A 15,408-nucleotide genomic window follows, 5' to 3' on the forward strand; every position below is an offset into this window, starting at 1 on the left:
CTATTGTAACAGTTTGTTTTCATGTCTTAACAAGAAGGAGCTGTCTCGCCTGCAGTTGATTCAGAACTCTGCAGCGGGAATTCTAAGTAGAAGAACTCACATTTCTCCGGTCCTTAAAACCCTTCACTGGCTTCCAGTTTCTTTCAGGATCAACTTTAAAATTCTGGTTCTTACTTTCAGAGCTATTCATGGTCAGGCTCCTCCTTACATCACTGATCTGATCCAGCCTTACACCCCAGCTCGGGCTCTGAGGTCTGTGAATCAGAATCTACTTATGGTTCCTCGCACACGGTTCAGGACCAGAGGAGAAAAATCTTTTCAGGCTGTTGCTCCTAAGCTTTGGAACAATCTTCCTCTCTCTTTGCGCTTGATGGAGTCTACTGACTCCTTTAAGAAACATCTTAAGACGTTTCTATTTGTTCAGGCTTTTCCTTGATTTTCTGAAACTCCTGTTGTGTTATCAGTTTTATCTTGATCTTTAAAATATATACTTTATTGAATATTGTTTTGATTGTTTAAGCGCTTCGTGTCCCTGGTCTGGAAAAGCGCTATACAAATAAAAATTACTTACTTACTTACTATTATTGTTTTTTGTTACTTTTCTGTTTATTAGTTGATTATTTAAGTTTGTTGATTATTTATTTCATATTGTCTGTTATTTATTATTTTGACTGACATGACATAAGCAAATAGCAATGTTATAAAATAGCATAGAATTATATGATTGTATGATGCATCTGATACATGTCCAAAAGCATTTGCAATTTGTTCAGAGGAAGGAGAAATTGCTACTATGATGTGCTCAAATGACTAAATGTTGCGGAGGTTGAACTAATAGTTATGAGAATTTCCAAAACTCACTAAAGGAGGAACATGAGCAATGAGCTTTTCTTTTGTAGATTTGAAGCTATAAACATCAACCCTACGAGGAAAGCCACCCCCCACCCAGACAAACAGACGCTCAGGCTCGAAACCACTGCTGTACAGAGAGTCCTGAGGAAAGTTAATGCACGGAAAGCTTCAGGCCCTGAAAACATCCCAGGACGGCTGATCAAGGAATGCGCAGACCAACTAGCCTGCGTCCTCACAGACATTTACAACACGTCACTGACCCAGGCTATTGTCCCCACGTGCTTTAAGTTTGCCATCATCCCAGTGCCCAAGAAACCAACCATCCCGTGCCTTAATGACTTTCGTGCGATTGCACTAACAACGACCATCAACCTGGTATGCAAACTGGGCCCTTTGGGCCTCAACACCCCCCTGTGCAACTTGCTGCTGGACCCAGTCTGTCCCCGTGGGCAATAACACCTCAGGAGTCTTCTCTGTGAGCACCGACTCCCCACAGGGCTGTGTCTTGAGCCCGCTGCTGTTCACCCTGATAACCCCCGACTGTCGTCCCGGGTACAATAAAAAACAAATCCTGAAATATACTGAGGACACAACAGTCGTGGTCCTCATTCAGGACGACAACAAATTGGCCTACAGAGAGGAGGTGCAACACCTGGTGTGCTGTGAACAACCTGCTTCTGAAGTCGACAAGACCAAAGAAAGCCAGCCGCGCACCACTCCTCATCAACGACCCAACGGTGGAGGTCGTCAGCAGCACCAAGTTCCTAGGGGTGCACATCACAGAGGACCTCACCTGGACACTTCACACCACCTCCCTGGTAAAGAAAGCCCAGCAGCGCCTGCACTTCCTGAGAAAGGTGTCTCTCCCCCTCCCATCCTCTTCACCTTCTACAGAGGAACCATCGAGAGCCTACTGACCAGCAGCATCTCCATCTGGTCGGGGAGCTGCAAGGCCTCCGAAGTCTTTGCAAAGAGTGGTGAGGGCTACTGTGAAGATCATCGGGACACCACTCCCCCCCATTCCGGACGTTGCAAAAACACGCTGTCTGAAGAGCCCACAGAATCAGAAAGCTATAGCGGATTGAGCTCTCTCCTAAATTGCTCACAAACTTATACAGGGCAGCCATAGAAAACATACCATACCTGCGTATAACAGTGTGTGCTGTATGGCAGCTGCTCGGTACAGTATCCTCCTCAGTGCTCTTTAAGCTATGTCATCGCGCCATCCATAAACTCTCCCCATTTTGTGAACTGTGCTACTTGTCTACAATGTAATGGGACTTCATTTATGTCACTTGATACTCTGTTTTTCATTTAATACTCTACCTATTTTGCTTTCCATATTTAGTTAATGCCTTAGTCTTTACAAAGTTTATTTATCGTGCAAACTTCAAATACGGTATAATGATCATTAGGAATCCTAAATGTTGTTAAGCTGTAATAAAATGTTTTGTGTCTTTTTTTCTTAGTTGACTGAGTTTTTTTTTTCAACTATGTTCTTTGGCACAATCACTTGTCCTGGCTTCCTTGTAATTTTTTGAGTGTGTTAAAATGAAGGCTACTACAAGAGCGAAGCAACCCAAAACTGTTTGATACCAGCATAGTCATACTATACTGATTTATTTATACTGTAGTGCATTTACAGACAATCAACATTGAACCAAAGGTGCTGTACAATTTATTCAAAAACAAAAGGAGTGGCATTCAAATGACATACAACCATTGAAAATGATCTAAAATTGTAAAAATAAAAAACAATATATAAAAATATAAGACGGTTAAGATCAGCTTGGTGCTTTGAAGTATATTTTAGATGGCTTTGGACAGTAACTATGATTGTCTAAACTAGTTTTGAAGATGTAATCTGGCATTTCTTCCTCAGAGATTCTTGTTTAGATTCTAATCCATACAACAATTCAGCTTCAAATCTCTATGACCATTATCCAATATTAATTTTGTTTCACCCTCCTTTACTAAAGCTAAGTGAAAAACCGCTTAGATCCCCAACTTTTTTTTCTGTATTGTCACATGTATTAAATATGAAAGTCCATAAGATGGACATCCCACATAACTGAAAAAAATCAAATCCACTTACATTTGAATATTCATATTCACACTTTAAAAAACTCTCTAAATTCTGCATTCTTAAGTTTAGCAACCACAGTCTACAATGAGAAATAGATGAAGAGAAAGATCCCAATTGAACAAACCAGCACAAGCCCTGTATTTAAAATGATTCTGGTTCTCAAGGGCTCATGGAGAAGATCATCAACAGTATTTTCTTTTATATTTTCTGTAATGTTAAGTGCTTCAGCAGGTTGTTCATTAAGGCCACAGAACTGATTCAGTTTCATGCACGGTCCACTATGCATTGTTTCTTCTCCAAACAGTTTATTTTTTCTAACTTCGACTGCCCCCCCTTCTACCACCTTATCATTTAAATAGCGATTCTCATTTTTATAAGAATAGTCATTGATTTCATTCACCCCATTCCCTTGTGTTACATTTGTCTGCTCATGGTTCAATGGCTTCAAAGTAAGATCATCTTTAAGCCCTTGTTTCCTTTGTTTAAGGCCCCAAAGTGTGGTTGTACTGATTTGTTCTTTGCTTGGAGGTGAGGTACACATACTTACAGCCACAGCAACAAAGATTGACAACCAAAACAAGACTGCAGCTACGTACATAAAATGACAATCTTTTATAAAAGTGGGACGCTCATCAGGTTGACTGCAATGTGGCTCGCGATACACAAAAGCAAGTACCAGACGAATTAGTCCCAGGATAAACCCTACCATCGCTCCATAGAATGCACCGGTTTCATTGCATCGGTGCCATACGACTCCCAGAAGGAAGATAGCTGCAATTGACGGGGTTAAGTAATTGCAAACTTCTTGAATATAGTAAAACATCTGACCTCCCTGCATCTCGATGACGACTGGTACCCAAGCTATGCTGATAACCACCAAGAAAACCACAAACAGTTTGCCGACGATCACAAGCTCCCTAGCAGTTGTCTGCTTTCGAAGCATCTTGAAGATGTCCAGCGTAAAAATGGTACTTGCAGAGTTAAAGATGGAATCCAGGTCACTCATTAGAGCAGCAATCATGACAGCCATCATCAGCCCTCGCAGTCCAACAGGCATTACAGACATTACCAGACGTGGATAAGCAACATTGCTGCATCCGGTCTCTGCACCACATACTTCCATGCAGTGTTCAGGGCTTATACATGCCAGTTCATCAGCAAAGAAGATCCTGGAAATCATACCTACAAGATTTGCACATGTGTTATATTGGTCTGACCTTTGTTTGAAAAAAATCCGTTTAAAATATACTGTATGTACTGCATTACCTGGAAGGACTATTATGAACATGGGCAAGGTTTTCAGGAATCCAGCCATGATGGTAGAACCTTTGGCGTGAGCAATATTTTTAGCTGCAAGAACCCGCTGCACAATTACTTGATCTGTACACCAGTACCTAAAAAAACATGAAGTGAAAGTTAAGAGCCCTATACATATATTGACTGTGGTTTATACGGCGGGTACCAAATTGATGCAGGAGTCTGACCAAGAAGAAATCCCAGCCATGGCAGGTCTGGATCGCTTGCTCCTCGAAGAATTTTGAATGAATCCGGTTTTGGAACGAGATGGTGGAGGCAGGAATTTGAAAATGTGAGATTTGGATAGGACAACAAGATGCCAGTGATGTTTGGAGTAGCTTGCATATACTTGGTCCTCATTTCTAAAGAACCAAGGTATGAGTGTTAACACTTCAAAGTTAAATGTGCAGAATACATTTTTAAAACAGAAGACAAACAGACCTCCAAGCCCTCCAACTTTCACTAGACTGATGGCCATGAGGCAGAGGGCTCCAGCAATCATAAGAAAAGCCTGAAGTGTGTCTGTATAGATGACAGCAACTAGGCCTCCAGTGACTGTCAGCAAAGCAGTCATAGCGATGAGGAGAATGATTGACAAGTAAAGGTTCCAGCCTAAAGACTCTTGGATGAATAGGGCACCAGCATAGAGGTCCACTGACACCTTGGTAAAAATGTACAGTACCAGAGACAAGGCAGCAAAAAAGACTTTCAGCCGCCTCCCACCATACCGTTTGGACAGGTACTCTGGCATGGTATAGACCCCAGAGTGAATATATACAGGGATGAACATCCATCCCAACAGCTGGAGCAGTAACAGAGCGTTGATTTCCCATGCAGCCACACTTAATCCGCTAGTGGCTCCAGATCCTGCTAATCCAATGAAGTGCTCACTTCCGATATTGCTGACAAAAAGCGATGCGCCTATGGATGCCCAATTCATTGTGCGGCCTGCCAGGAAGTAACCATTGACTGTGCTACGATTTTTCCGCATGGAAATAATTCCAATCAAAAGTACCAAGAAAAAGTAGATAGCAACAACAACAATGTCTGCAACCTCCATAGAAGGAGTTGGATGCATGTTCAGCTGCTGCTTAGTCGGTTAAAATAACTGTATTTAAAAATCAAAAAACAAAATTCCTTCCTTCCTTTGGTGATCGATTGCAGGTCTTCTTCTGGTAGTGTCGTTCCTTCCAGCTAGTATTTTGCAGATTGCAGGTTGATTTTGTTGTTTTGAGACTCTTTTCCAAGTTTGGATTCAAATGGGCCTTAAATGAATGAAAAAGAAAAGCAACATTTAAAAAAAGTTTGACAGTTTAATTTCGAGGAATCAGAATAGAGATTTGAAAATGGGTTCTAGGCTGATTTTTAAAAATAAATGTATTAGACTGTGCAGAGTAAAAAACAAAAACATGTTAGCTAGTACTTGAATTAAAGCCTGTGCTACTGTAAGTCCTTGTGGTTATGCTCTTGTTATTATCAGCTTTTATTTGGGTTTCCATTTCTAAGACATCCATGGGCTGCCCATTGGTCTTTCACGCTGACATTTGCCTATCCCCTCCTGGACATGACATTTGATCGCTCCACAAGAAGCTTTCACGTGAGCGTCGCGTCCCACACACAGTTGCACTTTCGTAAAGTGCGGTCCACAAGGAGAACATTTATGATCCCACTGCTGTCGCATGGTGCGGCCCATAGCGAGAGCAGGAAGAGGGTAGAATATGCATGTTAGAAACTCAAATAATGTTTAATCACGTCTCTACAAATGCTTAAACTCCCCTCACCCTGTGACCCAGCAGATCGCTGTCAGTGAGTGATGCTTTCTATAGCCTGCCACACAGTGCACTTGTCTTTCTCACCGCCAAGACTGGAGATGGAGCACTGAGGTCAGGTGAGCCGCGATCTAGCCGCGACTTTTAAAAACATGCGCTTTTGTGAAGGTGTTACGGTGGTGAGAGAGAAGTCACACGCGGATGGATCTACGACACTACCACTGATAGATTCTCAAAAATCCTCTGATATGGTGACATTAAAGTATCTTTTCCAGAGACTCTTCTGTTCTAGATTTGAAGCGACACTTGCGTGATGAGACCAGAGTCTGCAGACGTGTGGGTGACTGTTGGAAGAAAAGCGGTGGAAATATGAAATAATTATTTTCTGTCATAATTTCCCGTTTATTAGTACTCACTTATGACATTCTATTTGCTTAAAAAGCTGTTTGTGTACAATGTATTTTATTATAAAAAATAAACCGTAATAATTGACAAAGATCTGACTTTATTTTCTTGTTCAGCAGGTTTTGAAGTATTAATAAACAAAGTTTCATGTATTTTTACTGTAGAAATATTGATTTATTGTCAATTTAGTACAGTGTATTATTGTCACTGTTAATCAAGCACGACATATATTAATTCTTATTAAAAAAAACATAATAGTTGACAAAGATCTGACTTTATTTCATGTTCAGGAGGTTTAGAGGTATAAGTGAACAAAGTTTCATGTATTTTTACTGTAGAAATATTGATTTATTGTCAATTTAGTACAGTGTATTGATGTCAAAATTAAATAGTTCAAAACCTGCTGAACATGAAAATAAAGTCAGATCTTTGTCAACTATTAAGGTTCTTTTATAAGAATGAATATATAGTGTGCTTAACAGTGACATAAATACACTGTACTAAAGTGACAATTAATCCATTTTTCTACAGTAAAAATACATGAAACTTTATGTTTTATTACTTAAAAACCTGCTGAACATGAGAATGAAGTCAGATCTTTGTCAACTATTAATGTTTTTTTAAAATAAGAATTAAAATATGTCGTGCTTGATTAACAGTGACAATAATACACTGCACTAAATTGACAATACATCAATATTTCTACAGTAAAAATACATGAACCTTGTTCACTTATACTTCAAAACCTCCTGAACATGAAAATAAAGTCAGATCTTTGTCAACTATAACGGTTTATTTTTTATAATAAAATATAATAAAATACATTGCGCACGAACCGCTTTTTAAGCAAATAGAACGTCATAAGTCAGTACTTTATTTCAACAACGTAAATAAATTATTTTGCAAGAAAACAAAAGAATAAACGGGAAATTATAACAGATCAGCAAAAAATAAATATTTCGTATTTCCACCGCTTTTCTTCCAACAGTCACGCAAGTGTCGCTTCAAATCTAGAACAGAAGAGTCTCTGGAATCTATTGAGAGAGAAGATACTTTAATGTCACCATATCAGAGGATTTTTGAGAATCTAGCAGTGATAGTGACGTAGATCCTTCCGCGTGTGACTTCTCTCTCACTACCGTAACACCTTCACAAAAGCGCAAGTGTTTTAAAATCTAGACTAGATCGCGGCTCACCTGACCGCAGTGGACTGGACTGCATGCTGCTAAAGTACGCCTATCATGTTAATTTAGGGAATATAATCAGTCTTTATAATCCCGCTTGTAAGAGAAGCTAATAGTTGAAAAAAAAACAGTTAAAAAAATAAAATATTGTGTCACTTCCTCAGGTTCATAGATGCAAGATTACATAGATGATACATGATTACATTTCTTTATTAACAGCGGAAAATGTGTTATGATTTAGTTCAAACGAAAGTCTTTCTCATTCTTTTGAAGTTTTCTGTTGCAAAGCAAGTTTCTTTAAAAAATAAGTTATCGGTAAATTTTGGCTACGCAGCTACATAATTTGGCCACAAGGTGGTGCCATTAAGAAGTTACTTCATTATTTCTATCGATTCAGTTCAAGTACAGATGTTTCTCAACATATAAACTGTAATTGTGTAGTCATGGGTTCATTCGGTTCAGGTACTGAAAGTGTCTGACGCTGGGAAAGTGAAATTGATGCTTTATAATTGGCTGCCATCTCGGGGTTTTGCTTTTTTTTATCGCAAAAACAGACGGACATCTATATTAACATTTAACATTTTGAACCAGTGAATTTGATATACAACGTTAATCTGTCTGGTTAACTTCGTCATGCTCACTGTCACATCTGACCCGGATCGGGCGTCGGACCTCCGGGGGTTCTTTTGTAAATCAGAATTACTACTTTATATTATAAATGTGTGCGCATTTTATCTGTTTCACAGGTGAACGAAAATATTAACAATATTGTTATCAGTAAAACACATACACGTACTTGAGGCTGAGATATTTAGTTTTAATATTATATTATTAGTATTAGACCAGCAAGGATTAAATAAACAGTTGCTATTACCTGCTCCGTAAGGCTGCTACGTTGATGCAACAGAAACTTGGCTCCAAATTTCCGCAGACGTTTGAGTGCTAGGACTTTTAAATGACAATGGTGGAGCCTCTGGAGGTGGGTGGAGGCTCCACCAGCTCTTAGATGTGTAAGACATTTAAATGTTTGAAATAGAAACTGCTTGTGGCCCTAAAATTAAAAACTCTGCTTAGTTAGTTCCTATTAGGACCTATGGCCTTGGGTGTCATAAGATAACATTTTATATATCAAATATAAAAAAATCCGAAAATGGTGCATGCAAAGATTCATACATCTGAATCCCATTTTCCTTTGTACACCCAAATTAACATGGAACTCAGTGCAGACATGTTCACACCTTACCCTCTCCCTTCTTAAATATATAATCATATTTAAATGTGCCACGACCTTCATACAGGGTTATTAACATGACTAGTTCCTTACAGAGACAGTCAGGGGGTTCTTAAAATGATCTTGGCATGGAGTTTACCAAGAAGGAACTGCAAATAAGTGCTGAGAATTGATGACACTATGATATAAATTTGGGATTTAAAACCAAATATCATTATCTTAAAATGTTATATCCTTTTGTTAATAAATTACTTCTATAATCTATGAAAAATGATTATGAACTAACTATGAAAATGTGGTTGGACCAATGCTGCATCCAGTTCCACATATACATTTTCTCTATTCTATATAAAATTGACTATTGTGCATATACCCCTGAGGGGCTTACATACAAGCTATTAACTAAATTTGAGAAAATTTGAAAAATTGTTTTTTATTTATTCTTGTTTTATTTCCATTTGGTTGTGTTGGTTTTGTCTTTCTGAGACCTTCTATTCCAAAAGGAATGGTTTTGAAGCCAAGTGAAAGGTGTCTGGCATAAGGATTAGATCGTTTATCCTTTTTTATTCAATGTTGGTCCTAATAAAAGGGGTTTGGATCCAATAATGTTTTTTTTATCAGAATTCCTAGGCTTCAAATATAATACATCAGTAGAACTATAAGCGTTTTAATCCCACTTGTGGATTGTCATGATGACTCCTGTTAAAGTACTTAATTGGTTTTATAACTCACCTATTAGTCACTCTTATATCCACCCTTACCTTAAGGTCAGAGACTATTTTATTAGAACATTGTGCAAATGATTTCTCAGCTTTTAAAGCACATGCATGGTTACTGGTTTACTAACAGAATAACATGATGAGTCCTGAGAATATAGACAAAACCTGGATGGCTGTAGTCTGTTAATAGTTTTGTCTATACATTATTGCATTATTCATACTAACAATATTAATAGTTACTATATGTTCATGTAATAGCAACAACTATTCTGGTAATAACTGTTGTGTGTGTGCAATGGTTCTGTTAGTTGACCCTAATTACCGATTAGCAAGACATGACCCTCTGAGGACAACAAAGTTCCTATTTTTGCACCAACACAGTGATTTAGCAGTTTTCACAGCAAGACAAACGGCAATGTTTTGGTAGTGGGCATACTTGACCATGTGTTAGTACCTCATAGACTTATTTGTCATTTGTAATTGTGAGTGTTTCTAGCGGCATTGTTCAGAATGTGTTGATACAACACAAATATGTGTTTATTGAGAACCAACTCCTCACTCAATATACACACATGCACGCAACCCAGACGCTGTATATACAGTATATATAGAATATGATTCAGATTTAAAGATTGCCATTGCAAAAAATAAAAAGTTATACAGTTAGGGTGACCTTGTTTGTATTATTCACTGCTGAGATACTTGAATGAGTTCCTGACAATAATGAATGCATTGCATGTTGATTTGCAGTATGTCAGAGCGCTCTCCGGTGGGGTGAGTAGCTTACTTTAGGGCAGTGGCGGCCGTCAGGGCCAGCAAGGCCTTCTCTGCTGGCCGAAACATAATCAGAAAATACATTTATTTATTTAATGAAAATAAATAAAAAAGTTTAATCTGCGATGCAGAGCGTGTGTGTCGTTGCCATGGAAACCACACAGACTGTAGTCGGAGTGATATTTTGATATAATGCACTGATGTTGTTTTCATCTGATGATGATGATTTAAAAGTCTTATTGACCTATTCATGGTCAAGCTCCTGCTTACATCACTGATCTGATCCAGCCTTACACCCCAGCTCGGGCTCTGAGGTCTGTGGATCAGAATCTACTGATGGTTCCTCGCACACGGTTCAGGACCAGAGGAGAGAAATCCTTCCAGACTGTTGCTCCTAAGCTTTGAAATGATCTTCCTCTCTCTTTGCGCTTGATGGAGTCTACTGACTCCTTCAAGAAACATCTTAAATTCCTTGAATTCCGTAAACATTTCAACTTGGTCGGCATTACTTCTCTTGCAATCATGTTTTTAAACTCTCTCAAATAGATTAGAGCTTCAATAGCTGGCATAATCAAGGTTTGGTTTTCTTTAGGGATCTTTTCGACCAAGACACTTTTAAATAATTTGATTCTATTTGTACAGACCACAATATTCCAAGGTCACACTTTTTCAAATACCTACAGGCTCGAAGTTTCGTCTCCAAATAGTTCTCATCGTACCAAAACCCACAGCTGTAAACACAGTGTATGATATCCTGAATTTAATCCAATTTAAAAAAGGCTTGAATTCCAAAACGTACAATTTTAATTACAACATCAACCCCCCACTACATCTTTTTATACATCTTTTTATTGAGCTTTTAATATACACACACATTTACAACAACAAACAAACAATCCCCCCTCCCCTGTGTACATGTCCTCCTAAATTATAGTTATATACTCTTGCACATACTGTATACAAACAGATAAAAAAATAAAACACTCATCAATAAGGAATTAAGAGGTGACAAAAAACAAACAACAAAACAATATACGATCATACAAAAATATAAATAGGACTATAGGTAGACATTGCAAAGAGAAATAAAAGAAAAATAATATGCTTGTTTATCTAGTATTGATTCAAATGAAATTTCTTTAGCATGCAGCATGACATCCATGAGAAGTTTCAGTCTGGCTTCCGTAAACATCACTCTATGGAGACAGCTTTATTGAAAGTGTCCAGTGACATCATGATGTCGGCTGACTCTGGTAAATCCACTGCTCTGGTTCTCTTGGATCGGTCCTCAGCCTTTGACACAGTTGATCACCGGATCCTGCTGAGAAGACTGAGGGATAAAGTTGGACTGTCTGGGTCTGTGTTAGAATGGTTCTCATCTTACCTTTCTGGGTGCAGTTTTAGTGTATCTGCCAATGAAATAAGGTCTGAATCTGCAGATCTGTTGTGTGGAGTCCCTCAAGGTTCTGTTCTGGGTCCTTTATTGTTTTTGCTGTACTTGATTCCCCTGGGTAAAATCATTCAGAGATTTCCTGATGTTTCTTATCACATTTTTGCTGATGACATCCAGCTCTACTGCTCATTTGATCCAACTGAGCCCCTGAGGCTGAACAGTTTAGTCAATTGTTTGCTAGAAATCAAACAATGGCTGAGTGAAAACACTACAGCTAAATCTGGACAAAACTGTAACTCTGGTTATTGCACCTGATGATAAGGTTCCAGGGTTGAGTCAGTACTTGGGTGACTTAGGTCAGTCTGTCAAACTGAGCCTGAGAAACTTGGGTGTTGTATTTGATAAAGACATGTCTCTTGTTCAACACTGCAGAAAACTGACCAGAAACTGTTTCCTTCAACTGAGAAAAATCTCTAAACTTAGGAAAATGTTGTCGGAACATGATCTGAAGCTTGTAATCCATGCGTTTGTTTATTCTCTCCTGGACTATTGTCACAGTTTGTTTTCATGTCTTAAAAAGAAGGAGCTGTCCCGCCTGTGGTTGATTCAGAACTCTGCAGAGAGAATTCTAACCCACTCAAGTAGAATAACTCACATTTCTCTGATCCTTAAAACTCTTCACTGGCTTCCAGTTTCTTTCAGGATCAACTTTAAAAATCTGGTTCTTACTTTCAGATCTATTCATGGTCAGGCTCCTGCTTACATCACTGATCTGATCCAGCCTTATACCCCAGCTCGGGCTCTGAGGTCTGTGGATCAGAATCTACTTATGGTTCCACGCACACGGTTCAGGACCAGAGGAGAGAAATCTTTTCAGGCTGTTGCTCCTAAGCTTTGGAACGATGTTCCTCTCTCTTTGCGCTTGATGGAGTCCACTGACTCCTTTAAGAAACATCTTAAGACGTTTCTATTTGTTCATAGGCTTTTCCTAGATTTTATGGAACTCTTGTTGTGTTATCAGTTTTATCTTGATCTTTAAAATATATACTTAATTGAATATTGGTTTGATTGTTTAAGCGCTTTGTGACCCTGGTCTGGAAAAGCGCTATACAAATAAAAATTACTTACTTACTTACTTACATGACAGGACTCCACATTGCCTCAAATGTGTCTAAATTCTTCGAGCTTCAGGTGGTACAACACATCTCTGAACCAGTGCCACTGTCTAGGCAGTGAAGATGATTTTTATTTTAACAGAATACGTCTCTTTGCTAGTAGTGTGGTAAAGTCAATATTGTTCTTGGCGGATGACAGGTTGTAGTTTGGTAATGCAACACCGAACAGAGCAGACTAGCATCTGTTGGAGAGTAAGAAAATTGTGAGAATGATTGACTAACAAAGTTGCAGACATGAAGGTATCTAAAAAAGTGTTTCTTGGGTAAGGAGAATTTGAGCTCTTGGAACGATTTAAATACACCATCTGTAAACAGACTTTACCATTCGCACACCCACACCAGCCCACAAGGTAAATGTGCTACCTACTAATGAAGGTGCGAAGAGATGATAGGAATCCAATGGTGCACTTGAGGCCATTTATTGAAAACTAAAGTGATGTCTAAATTACTTCCAATTGGAATGCATTGAAATAAATAACAAAATCAAGCGAAAACATTCATCTTAATTGTGTTAATTCGGGCCACAGTGGATACATTTAACACTGACCATCTTTCAAAGTCTTGTTTGAGTTGACCTAATAATGGTTGGAAATTTTCCCCAAAAGTTTTCTTTTATTTGTGCTACAAACACTCCAAGATAGATGAATCCACCCCTCGCTTTTTTAAATGACAATGTATTCAGTGGGTATTGTCAAGCCAAGTGATTAGCCTGTAATAGTTCGATCTTACTTAAGTTGAATTTGTAGCCTGAAATGCAACTGAAATTATATCAAGTTGATAGTTTGGAGGGATTGAGTCAAGTTTGAAATGATCAAAAGAAGGTCGTCTGCATATAAAGACACTTTTACTTCCACCCCCATTCAAGATATACCAGAGAATTCTGGGTTGTTTCTTAAAGCTATAGAGAGAGACCTATTGCATATAGTAGGGGAATCAGTGGGCATCCCTGCTGTGAAGAGCGGTAAAGATTGAAATATTTTGAGTTCTAACCTTATGTTCTAATTGATTCCTGTGGTGATTTATAGATTAGCTTGATCCATGATAAGAAGTTACTCCCAAATCCATTTTGTTTCAAAGTAAAAAGAAAATATTCCCACTCTACCCTGTCGAAAGCCTTTTTGGCATCCAACGAGAGCAGTGCCTCTGGGAGTTTAGAGGAATTTAAATGATAAAGCATATTAAATACTTGTCTAAGGTGAAACAAAGAGTTTCTACCTTGAATATACCCTGTTTGGTCTAATGTGATTATTGAGGGCAAAATGCTTTCTAAACGGCGAGCCCACAATTTGGATATAAATTCCAAATCTGCATTTAACAGACTTATGGGGCGATATGAGCTACATAATAATGGATCCTTTCCTTTCCTTATGAGGGTACTATGATAGAAGCCTGGGTCAACGTTCCAAACTTCCAACTTCCAAAAGTTTTAAAATTCCGCAGGGTGCCATCTGGACCAGGGCTTTTACCATTTTGTAATGACCTGATTGTAGTCTCTATTTCTATAAGACTAATTGGTTCCTCTAAGACTTTCACATATCTTTGATCCAGAGTTGGAATATCAAGACCAACAAAAAGTGTGTTAAAGTCATTTAAATTTGAGCTGATTTCCGTAGAATATAAGTTTGTTTAAAACGTTTTAACAACACCACTCATTTCTGATGTTATACCTTTTGTTGTTTTAATCTGTGAAATTATTTGAGAGGAGAGTTTTAGCAGAATTTTGACAAGGAAACTGAAGTGGTTGATGATCTATCTAGTACAGGGTTTAGCCAGCAATTCAAATTCAATTCAAATCCCCTCCCATAATCAGCCCCCCACTAAATAAAATATTTTGAGAAAATTGGGGAAACTTGATCTAACTATTCGAATATCAGAAGACACCTGGGAAAAAGTGTTTCAGCAATCCACTCATCATCTATTTCTATTAGACATGGGCTAGTACAGTTTAAAGTATTACTTAGGACCCACTACCTGGGTATGACAGATTAGCAAATCTGTATCCGACTGTCAACGCTGTCAAATTCAATGCCCTTGGTGCAAAGGCCTGATTTCTGTCGGTCGTATGGTTTAGTCCTGTCCTGACTTGACCAGTTTATGGTTCTCTTTAACTGACTTTCAACGCTTTCCCCCACACACCACTCAATCTGGATGTGATGACCAAAGCCACAGAGTAAAGTTACATTTTTGAATGTTTTGTAGGCTAATCTTTTCACAATTAATGACACAGTACATCATTCATACTTTATCTGCATCAATACATTGCTCGTCTCCATGGAAGTAGTCCACAGATTATTAGTATAATTGATTTACTTATTAGCATAGTGAGTGCACTGACTTAATTCCCCCAGGAGATGGTAGTGTCCAGCCAGGCTTTCTTGTGCAGCAGTCGCCTGTAAATGTGGTAGCTAGTTGATCGTTTAAAAAACAAACATACTTTAATATTCCATTAATAAATACAATAGCTTTTAGGGACGTTTTTTATGTTAGCCTACACAATATCACGTAAACAGGTGATATATTCTTG

General features: G+C 38.4%; 1 protein-coding gene across 1 annotated transcript; it reads right to left on the reverse strand.

The window, feature by feature from the left end:
- Positions 1-2,514: 2,514 nt before the first annotated feature.
- LOC148080431 (sodium/myo-inositol cotransporter-like) lies at positions 2,515-5,297 on the reverse strand. Its single transcript, XM_087792670.1, has 4 exons — positions 4,676-5,297; positions 4,401-4,596; positions 4,205-4,332; positions 2,515-4,120 (listed from the first exon to the last, which is right to left on the reverse strand). The coding sequence occupies exons 1-4, from the start codon at positions 5,292-5,294 to the stop codon at positions 3,018-3,020; spliced, it is 2,046 nt and encodes a 681-aa protein (XP_087648796.1). The 5' UTR covers positions 5,295-5,297; the 3' UTR covers positions 2,515-3,017.
- Between the last annotated feature and the right edge of the window lie 10,111 nt (positions 5,298-15,408).

This window comes from Callionymus lyra, chromosome 5, assembly GCF_982586985.1.
Source record: "Callionymus lyra chromosome 5, fCalLyr1.hap1.1, whole genome shotgun sequence".
Classification (NCBI taxonomy): Eukaryota; Metazoa; Chordata; class Actinopteri; order Syngnathiformes; family Callionymidae; genus Callionymus; species Callionymus lyra.

Excerpts from the sequence above, each read along its gene's own strand:
- LOC148080431 (XM_087792670.1), bottom strand. The coding sequence starts at position 5,294 with ATGGAGGTTGCAGACATTGTTGTTGTTGCTATCTACTTTTTCTTGGTA. Across the intron at positions 4,597-4,675 it reads GAAAGTTGGAGGGCTTGGAG|AAATGAGGACCAAGTATATG; the intron begins GTCTGTTTGTCT and ends TTGGTTCTTTAG. Across the intron at positions 4,333-4,400 it reads CAGACTCCTGCATCAATTTG|GTACTGGTGTACAGATCAAG; the intron begins GTACCCGCCGTA and ends ATGTTTTTTTAG.